Here is a 22,184-nt window from a genome sequence, read left to right on the forward strand (position 1 = left end):
ATTATCTAAACAATTCCCAATTATTTTTGAAACTAATGAATTGATCACACATTTTAGTAGAAGATTTATTTTATTTTAGCACAAGAACACATAACTTGCAAACTGTGCAAGGTGAAGGCAATTATTGGAATTTTCTTAAAATATATTAGAAAATAACTTTTTTTACTAAGGGAACCAGCTCATTCACAAAAAAATAATCATTTGTTGTGACCCACAAGCACTTCTGTTTAATGCATGCTAGCTAGGCATGATGTTTTTGGTGGTTACTAGGAGATGCATTCTTCATTGGAGGTTATTTCGATATTTGAAGACCACTCAAACATTTAAGATCCTTTCCTCCATCAATTTTAAGGTTACAACCTTCTTTTTGTGTCCGGAGACAAGTGTGGCGAGTTGTGGTGCCAATGGTATATTGAGCACTTTGGCAACAAGCTTGGTGAAGAGGTGTACTAGCTGCCTTACCAAATGAAAATGGTCACCGACATCCAAATCTCTTCAGTTTTTCCCTTGCGCTTGAACTCCAGTAGATCAAAAACATAGGATCAAGCTCCTGAACTGCAAGGGAGAAACCATGCTCACCCAACATCTACAAGAGATGAGATAAATGGTGGAATACATCCTACACCATGTTGGTCACATTACAAACGATGGAATGGACAACCAAGAGTTCTAAGACCCTACTTTTTTGTTTATGATGTGATGTAGACGAAGAATAAAATTTGTGTCGCCGTCCTTGAACCATGTGAACCACAAACGCCGTCCTTGAACCATGTGAACCACAAACGCCGTCCTTGAACCATGTGAACCACAAACGCCGAGGAGACATAGTACAATTAAGAGGAAGGTGAGTTCGAGGTAGGTTGTTTTAAAAATTTACAGGAGCAAAGCTTCAAAGGTATAGAGTGTTTGGGTATCCTATATGGTCAAGATAGGTGATAACATCATGGGATATGAGTAGTTGTAGGATAACATTGCCGATCTTCATGGCTCGACAAATCCGAAGTTTTCGTGGCATGATTATGAGTTGGGAGATAATGCAATATAACAGGTCGACCTTGGGGGTCGTCAAATTCCACAAGTCTATCACCACTTGATGAAAACCTAAAAATCTTAGGCTAGTTCTACTCAAAGTGGAAGTCCCGTGTACCATGGTGATGTATGAGCAGTCCGTGATCTAATGGCATCGATTGGAGAATATACTTACAAGGCAGTAGAGTAGGCTATATTGACGTTCTCAATTATGGGATCTTCACCCTCGTTGGAGTAGGTGTAGTCCTCGTTTTGAAGCTACATGTTCTTTATCTATTTTTAGGCCATGAAGTTGTAAAATGGGGATTTCACCACCCAATAGAGTTGTCCTCCACACATAGTGGAAAAATCACGCAATTTCGTAAGGATTTGATCTTCAATTCATCCTCTTGGAGGTCAAACAATCTCCTGTACCATGTAGTTTGTCTCCCGAAGAGGGTCGTCAGGAGCACTATGAGGTGGTTGGTGCCAATAATTGAGTTAGATATTAGCATAAGAAGTACACCATGTATTAAATATACCTCCACTGGTACAATGATATTGAAGGGACAAATAATCACCATTTTGGGGTCTAGGATTTGATTAATTACGAGTAGGGAGACAATCGTGACCTTGATTTTCTATAAGCAAACCCTACTCAACTAATACGTGGAGATCCCCTTACAAACACCAGCACACTACCCACTAAAGTTAAATGCCTCAAACATTCCAAATAAATACTTCGAAGATTTGGTGCATGGACAAATTGGGGGATCCAAGATCTTGCGGGGAAACGTCCAAATGTCAACTAACCGAACCAAGGTGGTTCAGCACATCCACATGGAAGCAATGCACATCGAAGGAATGCACCAACGGAAGAAGTCCACAATGTTCAAATTGCTGTCTTCGGTGAGATGCATGAAAAAAGGGCACTTATAGTTGGTGAGCATACCTAGATTAACTTGTTCACCCTCCTGAAGAAAAAGTAGTCATTGAAGAATAACATGTTTGGGATACTTCTTTGAGCTAAACCCACAATCCATCTGGATAATCTAGTGGACCCGCGATGTTATGTCCGACGATGGCTCATTGTGTTGCCTACTGAGAGCAGGGTGGCCACTAATGGGGCTATTGGCTAGGATTCATGTGAATTCATCTAGTTATTTTTCAAGGGCCACATGCAAGGCATATATCTTATCCATCATTAGGTTGCCACATCCCAACAGTATGAAGGGAGTAACATAGATGGTGCAGGTATCCGGGAAGCTTCCTCCAACATATGACCCACTTAATAAATGTGTCGAGGTTAGTTGCGTTCCACATAAAGGGTAATGGGTTCATGGAAGACACAGCTATCATAATACAACAAGTTCCAACATGGCAATGTGGGGAATAGAGTAGCGAGCGAGACCAACATATTGGTTTGTGCGATCCTAGGGTCACTACAGGCTAGATGCCAACTATTGGTTTGCATTTTTGCTAATCTCGAATATGTGTCTCACATCCATCATTAAATTTCAAGAGATGAGGAGAACATTTATCAAAAACTGGAAAACATGGCCTCTTTGGCCAAATCCATAGGGCCCATATGACGCCCATGAAACATGAGCAGGATATTCAAAGCTTCATCCATGCCACCAAACCGACATAGGCCGATCTTGAAAGACTGTGACAAAAAATGATGGGGCAATGGAGGGTTCATGTCAAGGAAGGTATTTCATTGTAATCACCATGGCGAGTAGGACATTAAGCTGGGGCAGTTAGGGAGGTGGTATTCAATGGAGAAAAACATGGATGTGTGTGGGGTACCAAAGACAACCGTTAGTGACTTGTTATACTATGGCTAGATTAGAATCAATGAACTCACTATTTGGCTCGGTCACCAAAATATCCTTGGTGCATAGGATTATTTATGAATTCTGCGTCCACGAGGTGAGGTGGAAGATTGACATGTCAAAAAAGTCCTTCGTTTTTAGAATGAGTTCCTCGATCAAGAATGAAGGCAATACAAGCATCAATGTAGTCGTGATTCTCTTGGTGTGATATATGTTCTAGAGATCCCAACATTAACCCTGAACCAATGTTTGACTAAATAAGCACCATACAATGAATCCAAACATAGATCACGAGGTGAAGAATGCATGGCATGCGATGCCAAAAGAATGATGAAGCATACATGGTAGTGGTGATTAATAGATAAATCTTTAGCTACTAGGTTGAAACGCCCTTGTAAGACCGATGAGAGCTCTTGTTGAATGTGACAACTTGGTATTGCAACCATGGTATCCACAGGAGCACCGATGCACCGGCAGAGAGGTGAGCAGTCGTTCTAAATGTGGTATGGTCTACAAAGAAACCTCTGGCAGTTGGGAAGTGTGAAAGCCATGGTGGCCACAATTAAGGGGATCATATTAAAAGAAAAACCATGTGAGGAGCCACCCACCAAGGAGAATAAGCCATCATTCCATACAAGACATGTTGCCACTAGCACCACTTGAAGAGGTAGATACGCTAGATCTTCAAGACAAACAATTTGTATGTCGACAGAGAGATGGTGCACAATAGACTAGAAACAAGAAAGGGAGCACCCACACACTACATGGCCGGAGTGATAACAAATCCTTTAACATTCGTCGACTGACATTCAGAGAGGTTGTGGCGCAGGTCTAGAAACGTGTGGCACTTATCAGCTAGTGGGCGGGGCAACAACGCTTGCGTTTTTCTGCGACTTTCCAAGTATAATTGGGTTGTTGTCCATCACACATGATCCGACGTACTTGGACCTCGGGTATGGATGCAAAGTGATCGATGGTGTGTCTAGTATGGGAACCTCCAGACCGAAGGACATGATTTGTGTGCCCAATAGTAAATTCCAGTAGGAGGACCTCTACTATTAGAGCACAAACAAGGAAGGACCCTTGTCCTAGAACAACTCCCTCGAGATGCTAGTAGGGCTGAGGGACAACTCCATGGGTTACCACACGAATATATATCACTAATATACTGATGGATCGTAATGGCAGGCATAAGAAGCACAACACTGGAAGGCGATGCTCTCAGGGGCATCCTCCCCTTACCTCACACCAATGCTACAATAGTATTAATGGTGGGCTGGTGCTTGCCACTTGTGGTTCTATTGTAATGTCGGGCGAGGTGTAGTGCCCGTCACACCTATTATAGATAGTCCTTAGTACAGTCATCTAATAATCCACAAGTGCAATGAATCATCGTATCACTTTCCAAAGATGGAAGTGATAAATATGGAGTTTCGCACCCACAAGGAGCTAAAGGTAAGATCAATATTCTCACAAGTCCTATCTGTCACCGATACGACTCTACATACATCAAACATTTGCTTCTATCTAGTAACGAGAAATAAACATGCATTGTGGGTACAAAGAGAATAGATTTTATAATATTGGAGAACAAAAATATGAAAATAGTAGCTGTCTAAATAAAGTTAGAATATATTACAAATAGCGAGTGCGGAATAATAATGGTATGGTGTGCGGAATAATCCTAGGTAATTCATACCATGATCGGTAATCGATCTTGCAATTTTATATGAGGGAGAGGCATGGGCTAACATACTTTCGGTATTTGGATCATATGAACTTATCAATGGAGCTCTAGCAAGCATCCGCGACTACTAGAAATCATTACTGTAAAACCAACTATAACATCAAACATCAAGTCCCCTTTACACCCATAAGCAACAATACCCTTACTCGGGTGTAAGCTTTTGTCACTCTAGCCACCCACCATAAGCAAATCATGAACGTATTGCAACACCCTATAGAGAGAATCCCTCACATGTGTGCGGAACAAAGGGCACAATAGTACATCACCAAAATAAAACATACACTCAAAGCAATCAAAATCATCAATCAACCCAAAGGATAACACAAATCTACTCAAACATCATACGGTCGCAACACATCATTGATTAATAATATGTGGCATGAAAGAGCATGTTCAAGGAGGGGATTACTGCGGGGTGCGGGAGAGTGGACCACTGAAAAGAGATGAGGAAGGTGAGGAAGACAGTGATGTGGATGAAGACGACCACCGAGGTGAAGGTTCCCCGGTGGCACTCTGACTGGACCGAGACAAAGTGGGAGAGATTCTCCCCCTTAGGCTTACTCCTCCATGGTCCCTCCCTAGATGGGGAGAGGTTCCACCCTCTAGTCCTTGGCCTCCATGGCTCCCCATGGGGCGAGAGCCCTTTTGAGATTGGCTCTCCCTCTCTATTTCTCTCGTGTTTTCGCTGTCGTTTTCTAGCCCTTCACCATTTCTTAAATATCCAGAGATCCGTAACAACGATCGGGTTCAAATTTTGATGCAATTTTTATCTGTAAATTATCTTTGTTGAAGATAAAGAAGGGCGGCAACCGACATAAGGGGTGCCACAAGCTATGAGGGCGCGACCACCCCCTGGTTGCAGCCCGTTAGCTTGTGGGGCCCTCGGACACCTTGTTATGCTGATTCTTCTTCCCAAAATTCACATATATTGGAAAAAAATCTTCGTAAATGTTTATCGTGTTTGTACTTTGTTTGATATGGATTTTTTTGCAAAACAAAAAACACAAAAAAACAGGAACTCACACTAGCACTCGATAAGTTAGCTAGTCCCAAAAATCATATAAAATGTTAAGAAAAGTAAACGAAAGTTGTAGAATATTTGCATGAATACTTCATATATTATCGATATGTTTTAGATGTATCAGCATCCCCAAGCTTACTTCCTACATGTCGTCGAGTAGGTAAATGATAAAAGAAATAATTTATGAACTCTGAATGCTAGCATAGTATATAAGTTTGATCAATGTTACTTCCAATCCCATTTTCGAGCATCATAAAACATCAACTCTTTTGTAATAGAAGATTTCATGATCAAATAACAAGCTATTCACATGCTAAAGTATAAACCATAACCATTATTAAAAACTAGCAAGCTATGTTTTCATTCATGGAGCAATTAAAATTCATCTTATTTTCACGAAGGGTTTATGTAAGAGCTTTGATTTAGAAAATTTCACATACTCAACTACCATTTGGTCTTCCATGATTGCTAACACTCAAAGCATATTTTTAGACGAAACAATTGCAATCAAACATATAAAAAGATAGGAGTATAATATTTTTCCTCCCAATTTATTTATTTCAGGGATAATGTCAACTATAATGAATCATGATGACCTATCACTAGTGTAGAAAAGCCTAGCTATGGCATGGCCTTGCTGACTTAGGCACCCGACGCCACCAATATGGCGCCACAGTTAAATAATAGTGGTTGTGTTGGGTCCCACAATAGCAGTATATTACATGTTCATGGCGTGTCCATTTGTCCAACACCAGCAATACCCTTTTTGATAATAAAAAACAACACTTCAAAAACTAAGAGGTTTAACTTCACATAAGTACTAATAATTTAAACGTACTCATAATAAACATATAGTTTAAAACTTAGTGCTGATCATTTAAACATGCATACTCACAAACATACTCATAATAAACATATACTTTGAAACTTAATTAGTCCTACTGATCAACGAACTACTCTTCATCATCAACGATTATCCGAATGTGACACATCTTATTCTGATTGCTCTCACCATCTTCTTTCAAATGGGAAACGATTGTGTGTTGATAAATCCTCTCTCTCGACATTGTTATTTCTTCAGCTTTAATTCAACCCTATCCTCCGACAACTGACCTCTCGGCCCCCTCAGTTTGTTTGACTTAGTGAGGGTTTTAGCACTGTATGCGAGCAAACTATCAATTTATTTCTTGACTATGGCATTGTATTTTTTTGAGATTTTTTATGCTCCACTCTCAGGACTCCAAGAGCCACTGATTCCACTGTTCCAAGTCGCCCACCGATCCTTTGTTGCTTGACGAATTGTCCATTTGTGTTGTTTAAAATTATGTATAAGTACGAATCTTTATGAACCTTGGTGAATTAGTTTAAAGTAATCTGTCAGTACTGATGAACTAAAAGGTAGTAGTATAAGAGTTTATATCTATCATGGCGAGTTCATCTACTTTAGTGATCTAAACACTCTTAGATTAGTTTACACAGGGACTTCATACTAGTTTTACAGAGGGACTACATACAAAGAAAAATATATGAATCTACACTCGAAATTTTGTCTACATACATCCATATGCATAAAGAAATCTATAAAAAAGAAGAAGGGAGTAGCACTCCAGCATAAAAAAGAAAGCAGAGATATGAACATATATACCAGACCCAAGGAAACGCAAAGGTGCTCGGCGGTCACGATGGTCTGTTGGCGGCGTCAGGGGTCGGGCCAAGTGGCGACGGGTGGCGTCGGGTCTTGTGTGGGGCGGCGGGGGGTATCGAGAGGATAAACGACTGGTGGAGTTGGGGATTAAGAGACTGAGGACAGTCGATAAAGATTTTTTACTATGTTGAGAGCCGACATTGTTGGCGTGGGCCTAATGGGCTTGAATGCACAACGTTGACCCTGTTGTGAAACACCAGCACTTTGCTAATAGCAATTTCGTACGAATTTCTCCCACGTGACGACTATTTGAAAATATTAGTGTTGGCGTTGGCAAGAAACGGCACGTCACCAATGTAAGTTGTGGCCAGCCATTTCTCCACTAGAGTATATCCAATTTGATATATGTGCCTGTATCATTGCCCACCACATGATGCTTGACAATTAAAGAATAAATAAATTGGATTGGGGATGAACATTATTGACTCTTGCAAAAATGTAAATGTAGAAACGTAAATTCATAAAAGTAAAAGATATGCCCTTCGCAGAGGGAAACAGAGGTTGTCATGCATTTTTTTATTTTTGGATGTACAATCTCTTAATGAAAAGGAATCTCACTTTATATTTCCCCTTGTGATAGCAAACTTTATTATGGAGTTTTTCTCTTTTATTTCTTTACCATCACAAGTTCGTACAAAGCTTATTTTCCCTTGCAATAAAAGATCATATAGATTTAGGAGTAATTTTTATTGCTTTTTGGAATGATGAAGACTTAGTTGAAGGATCTTATTCATTCCATAGGTAGGTATGGTGGACTCTCGTGGCAAAAAACTGGGTTTAAGGGTTATGGATGGACAAGTAGTATCTCTACTTAGTGTTAATTTTTGTGCTACAGAAGGATCTAAGGCAAGCACCACATGTTAGAGGATCCATGACAATATAACTTCTATTTGAATGTAAGCAAACATAAACATTACGTTGTCTTCCTTGCCCAACTTCAACTACTTGATAAAGTTAGAAAACAATTAATGGTGGCTCACAAGCATAGAAGATGTCCAAGATAATATATTTATATGTGACCAATGCTATGTTTTCTAACCTCCTATAAATTTTATTGCTTATAATCTTAGTATATGAAGTCACTACTCCCCATGGGTCAAGAATATGAAGCATATATAATTTCATGTTTTACGACATTCAATTCATTCAACATTTTCTCTTAGGATATAAGTGAATCAGACAAAGAATTTATAAAGTCATAATCAAAACATATATGTGACACACATGATGCCTTCTGTAAATCGACCAAGTATTATATCATACCATCATGGAACCTAAAATAAAAGGAAATAATATAAACAAAATATGTTCCAAGAATGGCACAACTGAATGAACGAAAACTTAGGATCAATATTAGCTAACCGATAATTGTTGACGAAGAGAAGTGGGGTGCGTTGCATCCCTAAGCTTAGATTCTTGATACTTCTTGTAATACTTTCTTGACGAGCCTCCAGTATTGAGATTTTATATCCCATTGAATCCTCTGATATCCCGGTTTCACCTAAGTCTCAAAAGCTTCATCCACACAAAACTTGAAAAGAACTCGTGAAATAGGTTACTACACATAAGAATAAATCAACACTTCATGTACTTCCAAGACAAGTTACATAACAGATTACAAATATCGGATATTGTATACTATAATTTTCACAATTTATATCTACCAATATAAGCCATGAAAATTCTACGATAAGTAGATAACAAAACTATGACAACGAACTATCCAAACAAAACAGTATGTAATCATAAATTTAAAAATAGTACTTCTCTATCTCTAAAAATTCTGAGAATCTAAGAGAGGGTAAAAAGATTTGTATGGCAGTACTGTTTAAAATTTCTGAAACTTCCCACATTCTAGTAAAATGTCATAATTCAAATACTACATCAAAACTCTCTATTTTTATACATCACTCCTCACACATGCAATTGAAGCATTCTAAAGGCAATTCTTGGAACTTTTTATTGAAAAACATATAACATAAAATAACAGAATATAAAAATGCTCCTAGCAAAATACATATTGTTCGACGAATGAAAATATAACTCCAAGTAAAGTATACCGATAGTATTGAAGACGAAAGACGGGATGCCTTCCGGGGCATCCCGAAGCGTAAATGCTTGATTCTTCCTTCTATATTATCTTGGTGTGCCTTCGGCATCCCCAAGATTAGGTCTGGATGCTCCTTATTCTTCCCAGATTGGTATCTCACCCAAAACATGAAAACTTTAATGACATAAAACTTAATACAAACGTCATGAGATCCCTTAGTATAATAGGTAAATCATAAACTTTAGGTACTGTTATAAATTGATGCATATTTAATTATTTCATACGGTAATGTATTATATTTCTCCAAGTCTTGTACACAATTATATAATCCATAACACCATCAAACCAAGCAAACTATGCAAGCAAAAAACATAATCTTTCTAAAATAGACCAAATTTCTAATGATCAACACAAACACAATACTTCTATAACTCCCAAAATCATGAAAACTTAGGATCTCCTTAGGAAATTTTATACCAATACTATGTAAAAAATGCAAATCATAAAGGAATTTTTGTAATTTTGGTGAAATTCTGCATTGGACGGAAAAGTTTTTGTTTTTGCACAAGATCAAATCTACTATCATCCAAATCATCCCAAAGGCTTTACTTGGCACAATATTGCAATAGATGACACAAATCATTATTAATACATTAGCTTTATCATGTGGACACAAAAAATAGAAAGTATAAGTATTGGGTTATCTCTCAACAAGCGCTTTTCTTTAAATCCTTTCAGCAAGGAATGATGACTGCAATGATGCTCACATAAGAATAGTGGATGAAAAACGCAAAAGAGCATCATGAATATTATGACAAGCATATTATTTTTATGGAACAGTGGTATATACATGGGGACAATTGTTTTTATGATAAACTTCTATGAAGTTTCTACATGGTTTCCATGAGCATGAACACACGTGTTCAAGGTCGACCCTCAGTTCTTCAATGAGGCAAGTAAAAAAATATGTTTTTGTTTTTTCAAACTTTTTTGTTGGTTCCAACAACAACTAAATAAATAAAACAAGAAAACATAAACAAAAGAAAAATAAAATCTCCTTAGTGAGAAAAGAAAACAAGCATACACGAAAATATTAACCCCACGCTATTGCTCTCCGACAACGAATAATCATAGCACTTCCAAAGATGGAACTGATAATATGGAGTGTCGAACCTACAAGGAGCTGAAGGTAAGATCAATATTCTCACACGTCCTATCTACCACCGGTACGATTCTACATACACCGAACGTTTGCTTATATCTACATACAGCGAACCTTTGCTTACATACACGGGACAACCAGGCCTCCGTGAGGTTTTCTCCAAGTGCGTTAATCCGATTGATGAGAGTAGCTACCTATGGAGCGAGCGTGCACACAGATTCATTTTCGTCATGACCAAAATCTCATAGTTTCTTAGGAGAGTTTGGAGATGGGCTTGCTTGACGCGGGTGTCTCTAAAATATGAGGTTCAAGGTATCCTACTCGTCTTTCGTTGTTTCTTTGGTGATGAGGTGTTGGATGACACCAATCGGCATCATCAAGTAAATCGCCAACGTCGCTTCTTGATTCTGACGGTGCTAGGCTCCCTCCTTCTTGACCACACTCCATGACGACCTTTCAGATGTCGAAGTTTTCATGATCAAATCATGGATACGACGGGCACGACAAGTACTTTAGCCACTTTGGTCACTTCCATGATCTCTTTGTCAGACATGACCTTCCGTTACTAGAAAATCAACATTGCTCTAGATATCAATTGTTGATACAGATCACGTCATTGATTACTCTCTAACGACAAGACGGGAACACACGATGACAAAAGATGAGCTGCGGTTCCACTTCTACCCGATGCAATCTGACATGATACATTTACATCGAGATGCACCACTTTATATGAAGCTGGAACCTACAAACGTACGTACACGTACATGTGAAGCAAGCAGCAAGAGAGCTAGACCGATTTGTATCTAGATAGTTTACAAGCTAAACAGGTTTAGTCGCTGGCTTGATTGCTCAATATCTCTCTAGTAGAAAAAATGGAAGAGATTTCACGGAGTTATGGCCACGGTACCGTGTCACTCCCGTCAATTATTTTTATTGCGTTGTTTGACCTGATACAAGTTACACATAGGGATACAAAGCATACTTAAAGGAGCTACCTAGCCTATACAAATATGAATTGGTGATTGCAACTAATCCATGCTGGACTAGGACTCTAAGTTGTGGTTAATTCCAACAGTTACAACATCGCTTGATGTCGGTTGCAGCACCATCCACCAGTGATCACTTCTTTTGATGTCGTCAGTTGCAGCATTCGCGGGAGATTAGCGCCGAACTCGGAACCCACTCTCAAGCCAGTCGCAAACACACCCTACTGCTTGTTTCAACTTCCCGCACCACACATGGCTGTCCCCATGTCCACGTGATCTTAACATACATGGTTGTTGGTTCCATCATCAATGTTGCGTGTTCCAATATTCCCAGTTGTTGGTTTTAGCATCGCTGATTCCCTTGCACGAACAAAGGTTCGTCTTCTCTATTTTCTAGTCATAGGTCTGCTCACAGGAGTTGAGGATTCTCCACCGAGGCTCATGCTGCAATCAAATTCCCCTTGATCTCTATCACTACAAGATAAAAAGTGATGGGGAGGTGGGGGAGACCACTGGCATCCCCGGCGGCAAGAAGTGGGGCACCCTTTCCCTCCACCATTCATCGTCTTCTCCACTAGAGACAACGAGAGCGCGGAGCATCTCCCCATCATGGTGTTTCATCACATATTGGAGGCCACACTGTAGCAGCAGTATAATTAGAGGTGGTACATGGTCATTCCGGTCGGCATGGTAGCAAGAGAGAGCAAAGGAGAGGCGTGCTAGGAAAGGGCATCCATGTTGATCATGCGGCAAAGAAGAAAAGGAACAATGAAATGGAAGGAAAATGAAAGTACTTCTCCGTGGAGTATTATTTTGAAAAAGGGGAACAACGCCAAACCTCAAGATTGAGCGATGCATATAACCATCTTTATTATATTATTTAACAGAATCGATAAAAATCAAATACATGAAGCAATCTGAAGCCACCTTCATGAAGATCAATATTGCTACACCTACTACCTTAATGATGTTCCATCACCCCGCACCAAGACTCACCATCTAAATCGGTGGCCTCACCAATCCACCCGCCGATGAGTCGAGATCACCAAGCGGTCTAAAAAACCTTCAACGCTTATCACATGCGCACACTCAAGAATCTGTCGCCTCCACCTTCCATCGTCCCAAGCTCAAAAGTCATCCACGCAATGACGTTGTTAGGATCAACTGCCATCGACGTCAACACGACGTTAGACAAAGCCACCATCTCGTGGGTGTCCATCAAAACACGTACATCGTCGAGATCCCGCCACGCCACATGACCAAGACATGCCAGCATCGACGCTACAAATGCCACACTGCACTACCTCGTGATCCAGATCGCCACCAACGACCACCAAGTGGTGTCGACAAACCCACAATCTCCCAAGGCGGCGCCTTCAAGAATGGAATGACGTCGAAGATCGTTCTTGCACTTAGGGATTTCACCCAGGAAACAATGACATGATGGACGTGGAACAGATCTAACAAACGTCTCCATGAAGAAAAAACCAGCGCTCGCGGGCGTCGTCATCGTCGCGTCAGACCAAGGCTGACTAGTTATTTCCCTCGACCTGAATCCCCACCTCCATCTCCATTTGCATCAAGGATCGGCATCATGGGACCCAAATCCGTGTTGGGGAAACACTGAATTGGAGGAGCAAAGCCGCTTGATCTCGATCAGGCACCACCTTCCACCATCGCCGTCCCTCGCTGGCGCCAGCCTCCGTCCCATGCTATCGCAGCACGTGCTTCCTGATGAGACCATACTAGAGAAGGGCGCCGTCGCTAGGTCGGAGTGCAGTCCATCTAGCCGTCACCGACTCTTGGCTAGGCACGCTCTCCCCGACCACGTAGCCATCACATCGCTCGAAGCCTGCTGCACCTCAGCTACAACGTCATGCGCATGCTGTTGTGGCTGAGCCCACACCATGCTGCCACGGCCTAAGAGAGCACGAGTCTCTCGCTTGAACGGTCTTCTCCGTCTCTTATATTAAGTCCCTAATAGGAGGAGCCCTGCCGCCAGCCATCGCGAGGAGCTTTGCTCCAGCGGCTGCCGCCGGCAGAGGTGGAAGGATAGAGGAGGGTCGGGGATGAACAAGGACGAGCGTCGCCACTGCATGGGTCGGCCGAATAGGCAGCTATGTTGGGGCCACTCCAGTTATCCTAGTAGTCGCAACGGAATTGTCAAGCCTTCTAGGTGGAGGGTGATAGTGAAAAAAGGAAGCGATGGATAAGACCTACGACGTGGCTTGTGAGTGTTTGACTAGCGAGGACGAGATTGGTCGGCTGGCTTAGATCACATTCATATTATATATCTCTAAATTATTAAGACTACCCACAATGATAATAACATAGGTAGTAAAATAAATTTCATCTAATAGAAAATATGATGTGACAGCTAACTAATAAGGAGAGAGACAAGTTGAGTAACATAGTTGGTTACTCATACCATGCATATCAGCACACTTACCAAGACAAGATGGGTCTATAAGCTAATAAACAAAGTGTTGCATGACACCACACATATGTAACACCACACTATAGAGGTAGTAACATAGACTAGTAATGTGTGCATGTTAATAGGTCATGTTTCTCCCCACTATGGATAGTCTAAAGATCATATGTTTTACCAAATGGTCATATATTTTTCTAACCAAACCTTCCATAGATAAAGCATAGATGACGAATGAACTTTGTAAGAGGTTTCTCCTTTTAGAAAATAATATCAAATAAACAATTTATTTGTCTGAGGAAAAACTCATATTTATTTTTTCTGACTTATGCTCATTTCTTCATTTGATTTTGTAAACCTAACGCAGGCCCACAAGCAAGAGGAACTCCCTGAGCAGGTCCTCTGTTGTGTTAGGCTGAACAAGATAGACTTCGTCAATCATGGGCAAGTTCCAACCATAGTCACACTCGATGATAAGTGACATATTGGATTGTAGCAGCTTCCTTGTGCAAGTTGTTGGAAGTCTAGATATGGAGATCTAGATAAGCAAAACATAGATCAACATTTTATGATACTTATGCACCCAACGTGTTCTTTGTGCGTAATATATTCGCTATGCTTCCTGCTTTTGTACGTAGGGATGTTTTCTCATAGATATAAGATATAACTGTAGCAGAAAAACATGCGAACTTCTCTTTTTTCGATACTGTTCTTCCAACATAATTCTTAACAATTTTTGTAATGATGCATATGTGTACCTTCTAAATGATATTGGCTAGGCACAACATTACTTATACAACGATTCTCAATGTCCTTTAGTGGGGAAGAAGGTTCGCACCCGACAACGTCATCGTGGCGTCCCCATCACCAAGTGTGCTAGGTAGGACATTTCGCTAGAGCAGAGGCGTTGGGAGTGTAGGGAACACTTCTAGAAATAAAAAAGATGTAGGTAAAAGTTCGGTGATGATTGTACATTGCTCAGTTAGCCATCATCTCTATCTATATATGAGAAGTCACAATTTTTCATACAACAGTATGACTCAAGTTATCATCCAAAGTGTCTAAAAGTAGACTCAAAAGCATGACAAACTGTGGGGCCCCGACTTACGAGTCGAGATCGCCGAATGAACGTGGTCAGTGATCCCAGAGATCAGTGCTCACCGAACACACATATACTTAATATTAAGAGTCCTACATCCAACAGACCGTTTAATACAACAAATGACCATCACACATAGGAAGGGCCTATAAGGCCAATCACGCCGATACATCTACTAGCGGAAATCCTAGGGATAACCGGGAGCCCATGCCATCATCCTTCACCAACAAATATTCTAACTGGGAAGCGTCCTAGTTCGCGTGTCAGTCTCTGATGACAAATTCTTCTCCAAACTCCGGTCCTTCCATGTCTGGTCAATAACATAACCAGTGGCAACCCAGTGAGTACGTAGAATGTACTCGCAAACAGCCCATGATGTTGATAATGCAGTTGGTGTGATAACAAGTAATGTGCAGCATTGGTGCAAAGCAAGCTTTGGATGTAAATAAACATGTCATAGATGGATATGCATTGTAACTAGATGGTAATTAGAAGAACAGGTTACAGATATGAACATATCTGTTGAGGGCTGAACACTTCAGGTTCACCCGATATGCTAAGTCACCAAACTTGATCATATCAACTCTTTCCACATGACACCTTGAACACACGTACACTTGGTTTATGCGCAAACGACTCGACGTAGTTTAAGCAGCACCACCCAACTGTCCTTGATCGTTGACACGGCTATTCGAATAGTTTTCACTCTACAGAGGTTGTACGATGTACCCACGAGATCCGGGAAACTTCCGTGTCATCCACGAGTCGTGGTATATAACATACACGAGGTAACTACCCGATCAATGCCTTTCCCCTGACGATACTAGACAAAAGAGTTCCACTTGATTGGTACCCAGCCCACATGATGTACATTTTATGAGCACCAACTCTGGATAGTATCATCCATGCGGGGACCAACGGTATGCCCGGAACACGTAAAAATGGAATAGTCGACCTACTTGGTACTACCCCGTCACGAGAGTGACTACATAACACTCCGGCCACTAGTAATGTTGCTCTTTGCTCGCACCGACCAAACTAATCAACAAAGCGTCGTCCCATAAAGGGGTATCGTGGTCGTACATGTGAGGTTGGGACAGTCGACACATCATAAATCTAATACCCATTTCTGAAACCACTCACACCAAATATACCCGATGCACCACTTCTTCATAAGTGGCCACCTAACTCATCATCACCCTTGGGCATTAGTGGCAACCGACGGGGTTTTCATAAAACCTTTGATATTTACCATCATCATGCTCATGCTTGTATTATGTGTAGCATTACTGTCTACTTCTCAACATAATAGTGTGACCCTCATAGGTAGTAGGATCATGCTCAAATGCAAGTGCTTCGGAGGAGACATTGGTAACATCATATCGATGATTTACCGTATACTCATTATCATATGCAACAGGAATAATTGCTCTACTTAGTATGCAAATAATACTTTGCTCAAACACGGTCAAAGGGTTGCTTTCCTAGGTCAGCTAAGTATCCGGGGTCTTCGGGGTCTTCGAGTCCAACTCCTTCGTCAAACGTGGAATCAATCTTCGTAAAAATAGTAATAAAATAAGTAGCTCACTCAAAAACAGAACACAATCTCACGTTAAAAATGTTATACTATTCTGATCAATCTATATTATAGTTTTTGAAATATTTCTCTCTGGTTTAGGTGAAAAGGTTATTTTTAATATCAATTTAACACGAGCTAAAGTATTCAAAACAAGCCTTTTAATTATAACTATACAGAAAAGTTGTCATAAAAATTTGTATAATAGCTCTGTTAGATCCTACACATTTTTATTAGAATTGTGGTGGAAAAATAATTAAATTTAATTAAATAAAAAATTCTACAAAATCATTTTAAAACAGATAAAAAAGAAAAAAGAAAAAGGGGCTCATCCATGGCCTGACTCGGCCAGTGGCTGGGCCGGCCCAACTGTCCAACTGGCTAGCCAACCAGCCAGTAGCCTAGGCGCGCGCGCCGTCGGGTTCAAACCTGACGCATGGGCCCCTGCTGTCAGCGGCTGAGAGAGGAGAGAGGGGGAGAGATGAGCCACCGACAGGTGGGGCACGTGTGTCAGGGTCGTCTTCCTCCTCTGGACAAAGGGGAGGGGAGGAATGCCGGCGGCAACACCGACGGCCTCATGCCCCAATGAAGGCAAGAATGGAACCAACACATCGCCGCCTACCTGCTGGTGGTAGAGGGAACGACGGGGAGCCCTGGGTCATCGGCGACGAGGTGGTAGCGGCGGAGCCGATTCGGGAGGTGCAGGAAATGGGTGCTACGGGCTGGGTTTCGCTCGGGGAAGAGGTGCAGAACCTCCGTGAGCTAACTACAGTCACGTAGGAGGTGAGAGGAGCGCGAGAGCTGGCCTGTAGCCCGAGATCCATGAAGATCGATCTCAAGCACCGGAGCTCACTGTTCTCAAATGGGGTGGCTAGGGGCTTGATTGAGGCTCTGGAGGAGTGGTGCGAGGGTGCTGGAGCGAGGGGGAGGGCCTATATATAGACCAACGACGGTGCACCGAGCGGGAAGCGCCGGTGGTTTCACTATGGCTCGCAGGAAAGGCAGACAGAGCTCGGGGTCGAAACCATGGTATTGCAGACGTGGTTTAGGACCCCAGAGACTCAATGAGAGAGGGAGAGGGCGAGGAGCGTGCATGCTACGTGGTTGCGTTCTTCTGGCCGAATCTGGCGCGAGGGGGAGGAGGGGGCTTGAGGCTGCCCTGATTCAGGTGGGTTGTCGGGGACGCTGAAAGGCATCGAGGGGAGGCTTGAAACAGCCGGGGATGGCCACCTTTTCCTCGGGTGCGGCCTGTAGCGCGCCCAGAGCGCAGTTTTGGCATGCCATGGCATGTTGGCGAGCTCTCTGGTGCTTTGGCTGTGTCTGGCGTGTCCTGGGGTTGGATTAGATGATCCCTAGCCGTTTGAGAGTCAAGGGACTCACTGTTGGTCAAAGGGAGTGATTAAATAGGTGATGCCAAACTTGAGCTAGAAACTAGAATGGAGATTTCGGCTCTTCTGTTTGGAACCACAGAGGGGCCACTCGTCTGTAGTTGAGGACTGGTGTTGGCTGCTTGGACTAAGATTTGGTGGAAAGGGTGTGGGTGTAGAGTGAGTTAAGAGCTGATTTACCAAGCTGACAAAAGGTGTTTGACATGTGTTTGGGGTAGCTACACTTCACCACTGGTGATGAAAGTTAACAAGATTGGGTTTGATGAAAAAATAGGATGCTCCACCAAATTTGAGCTTCATTGGACAAGTTTGGCAGTGCAAACTTGAAATCACTCCCAAATTGGCAGTTCTGTCCATTCAAAAGGGAATGTGGGTAAATTAATCCCCACAAATCCAAGTTTTGACAGGTCTCCTCATTCGGGGTGCTAATTACTGCTGCAAAGTTTTAAGCCATTTGGACAAACTTTGCTATGTAGAGTTGCTTCAACTTGATTCTGGACACACAGGATTTTAGGATTATGTGGTGAACCAGACCACCTCGGAATGAGGTGAAACTTGGCATGGCCACCAAATATAGGAAGCATGTTAGAATTTTCTGGGAATGTATTGGAAATATTTCAGAATGTCAAAACCGATAGAATCGGTTTCAAGGATTTGCTCAAATATTTTGAACATAAATAGGGGTTGAAAATCTTATGTATGGATTTATATGCCCTGTGAGTATCTCCAATTTTTCTCACATTTTTCTAAGGCAGAAAAGCAATTTTTCATATAGAAATATCATTTCTGGCCTCTGAAAAAGACATGCAAATAAAATAGAAAAATATTTTGTAAAATAATTATTTTATGATATTGGAGAGTTATAATAGTGCCAAAACCAGAATGCAATCTTTGGGTGAAGGCATTTCCTTGGAATCAGGGACTTGGAGTGCAATCCCAAAGCAAGGTTTTGAAATTTTGGGAGAGAGAAAGAAACAGTTAGAAAAGGAACTTGGGCATGGGGTTAAAATGCAAGTGAGTTTTTGGTTAATCCCAATTATTGGAATGTTAATACTAGCTCCCTAAAATATCGGGAGGATATGTTATAAAGGGAAACCACCATGTGAATGTCCCTTGATTTAAATGGATCAACAATCCATACGATTTGTTTATTTTGAGTTGCAGAAACATTAATGACATGATGAATGCAACAAACAAATAATTAGCACAACGACAAATGAATCAAAGGGGAATCTTTTGGAGCTTCGGTCTCACGCGGTTACAAATAACTAGCATCGGAATATCTTGGACGAAAGAGTGAACCCATGCCATCTGCATTAATCTAGAGGCACTCTAACTAGGAGGCATCCTAGTTTGCATCTTCATCACCAACGAACTCTTCTCCATATGCATGCCTGGCAAATTAAATAACAAGTGGCAAGCCAATGAGTACTTTTAATGTACTCGCAAGCAACCCACATTGTGGGACAAGGAAATAACAATGCATGATATAGCACTACTGGGTAAATTGCGGAAAGAAGATTTTCAAGTGCAATGACATGATCAATATCCCGTGAGGGCATGCAACATGAGGTAACCGGTGTCACTACGAACAGGTTAGGCATATCAATATCATCTAAGGGTTGAATATCCCATGTTCACCCATAATGCCAAGTCGTTTGACTTATCTCACTGTCACGCCATCATCTTTCTCACGCACATGCGCCAAGATGTGAAAACATATGGACATAGTCTATGGAGGACCACCAACTATCCATGACCGTGGACACGACTATTTGAATAGTTTTACACTCTCGAGACATTGCACAGTTTATCCACAAGACTGGGAAACTTCCATGGCAATTCATGACTTGTGGTATTTTTCATACCTGAGGTAAGTGCCCGAACAATGCCTTTCCCATGACGATACTAACAAAGTGTCCACTCGTTGGTGCCATTCCTCGTGATATAAATAACTAGTATCATCCACGAGTGCATGCAACGGTGTGATCGGTGTGTGTAAAAACAGCCCATGGTCGTCATTTCTGGCATGGCCCCATCTCGAGAGTAACTATGTTACTGCCGCCACTAGTAATGCGGTCTCTTTGCTAGTACCAACCATGTACTCACTCCCACCACTAGTAATAAGGTGTATCATGGTTGCGCATGTAAGGTTTGGATGGTGATCACATCTTAAATGTAATTCTTTTTCGAGAAAACACATACACACCTTGTCTTGGTACACCAATTCTTCCTCAAGTGGCTACCTAGTTGTCGGGACTCCGATCCTAATCCATAGGAATCCAGCCTGTAATACATTGCACTCCTTTGCGGTATCACGCACGGTTATCCCCGCGGCTGCCACCTTACCTTAGCCGGGACCGTTTGCGCCTTTTGACTCACATATGCATTAGTGTTGCTAGCATTCCAATGTCAAAGAACCTGGGTCGACATATCTAGTAATAAACTCAAGTGGCTCGACTATACAGAGACGGGCATACATAACCCAGCAATGCAGGTGTCGGTCAACAGCGAGTGTACATGAGTCGTAGCAAGCTACAAGGACTCCATTACACCGCGTGACATTTCCCCGAAGGGACAGACACAACAGCTAATAAGGATACATGCTGGTCAACCAATGTGTCTGGAGCAGTAGCGAACTACCAGGGCTTGGTGGAATCACAATGGAGCATTTCTCTGTATAGAGAGCTACTAAGGCATACAACTAGGTGTTGAATCCCATACATATCACAGTGCATCAGACGTACGCATGAAATACTAGATATGCATAGATACAACAATGGCATCACAACATAACCATACAACATCACAACATTTATTTAGAAGACTCGGAAGAGTCTTGCATAATATGTTCATACAAGTAGGGGTCACACGACCCAACACTCAAGTCATACAATCAAAGTCATAAAACCAACGGAAGCATAAAGTTGTATGAGTACAGACAGATGGAAGGATAAGGCATAAAGCCTCACTATCTACAGATCCCTTCTGAAAGGGGTCAGGTCGTAGATGGGACACCAGCTACTCGTCATCATCGATGTCTAGCAAGAACCCACCTGTTGGTTCCTGGGTATCCTCTGCAACAATTATCAAGCAAACATGAGTACAAGAGTACTCAGCAAGACTTTAGAACAAATCTATCTACTCATGCTCAGGTATCAATAAAGGGGTTGTGGTGTTTCATGCAGCAAGCCAGCTTTGACTCTTGGCTAGACAAAACTACATTTTTAAATAGTTTTGACAACTTTGTTTTCTCGCACACGAGTCCACTAACTCCACAACAATACACCATCATGGAATCATTCCCGTCTTTCTACGGAGATGCCATCCATGACACTCATACTTATCTTGATACGTTTATGAGTAGCCATTAAAGTTATCTATGAACAACAAATGTCTCCAAGTAGTCCATATCCGCGGACGTGGCTATTCGAATAGATCATAACCCTGTAGGGGTGTAGTTCTTCACATACGCTCTCGCCACTTACCTCTATGTGCACGTCATGTACCTCAGCAACCTTCAAGCGGAAGCCCAACGAGGGAGTCGGCCACGACCGTTAACCACATTAGTACCTAGTCCTGGTTTAGCGCCTATTTGAGAGTAACCTGCACGGAAGTCCGGCCGAGGTTTCCGCCACGGCCCCAAACGATGTGTGCAAGGTTCCCAAGCCCACCATCCACGTGCCACTTGATACACCGTGCCACTACGTACCGCATCATAGCCCACCTCTAAGGTCAACACTATGCACGGCCTCCAACATGACTATAAACACCAGAAACTACTTGCGACTCCTGGATCGAGTACTAGGCGATTCATAAGTCGAGCGGGGTCATATTTCATGGCCCAACATGTGGTAGTATCTCATCTTGGACTACATACACGGAACTCAGTTCCTAAGGACGGTTCCAATGAAACAATCCGCCATGTACTCCTACATAAACTTTCATCGGTACCTTTACAAAATCAGGTTTCACACTTAATCCTTGTCACTAGAACACATTCATCCATTCCTGTTCATCACAGAGATGAAACAGACCCGACACACAACTTCTAGGCATAGGAAGCATAGCAGGCATAAACACATCACAGCTCACGCATCTACTAGGTATGCTAGGTTGCATGGTTTGGCTATTTACTATGACAATGACAGGTCATGCAAAGGAATAGGAGCA

The 22,184-nt window shown here is 41.9% G+C and overlaps 1 protein-coding gene across 1 annotated transcript in view; it reads left to right on the forward strand.

Annotated features, from left to right (window-relative positions):
* The window catches only part of LOC123446461, a 31,973-nt gene extending 17,309 nt beyond the window's left edge, over positions 1-14,664 (forward strand). Inside the window, exon 11 of the mRNA XM_045123053.1 lies at positions 14,316-14,664. Coding sequence (XP_044978988.1) covers positions 14,316-14,429 — 114 coding nt within the window. The 3' untranslated portion in view covers positions 14,430-14,664. The remainder of the gene's footprint in view (positions 1-14,315) is intronic.
* Positions 14,665-22,184: the final 7,520 nt, after the last annotated feature.

This window comes from Hordeum vulgare, chromosome 4H (assembly GCF_904849725.1).
Source record: "Hordeum vulgare subsp. vulgare chromosome 4H, MorexV3_pseudomolecules_assembly, whole genome shotgun sequence".
Lineage (NCBI taxonomy): Eukaryota > Viridiplantae > Streptophyta > Magnoliopsida > Poales > Poaceae > Hordeum > Hordeum vulgare.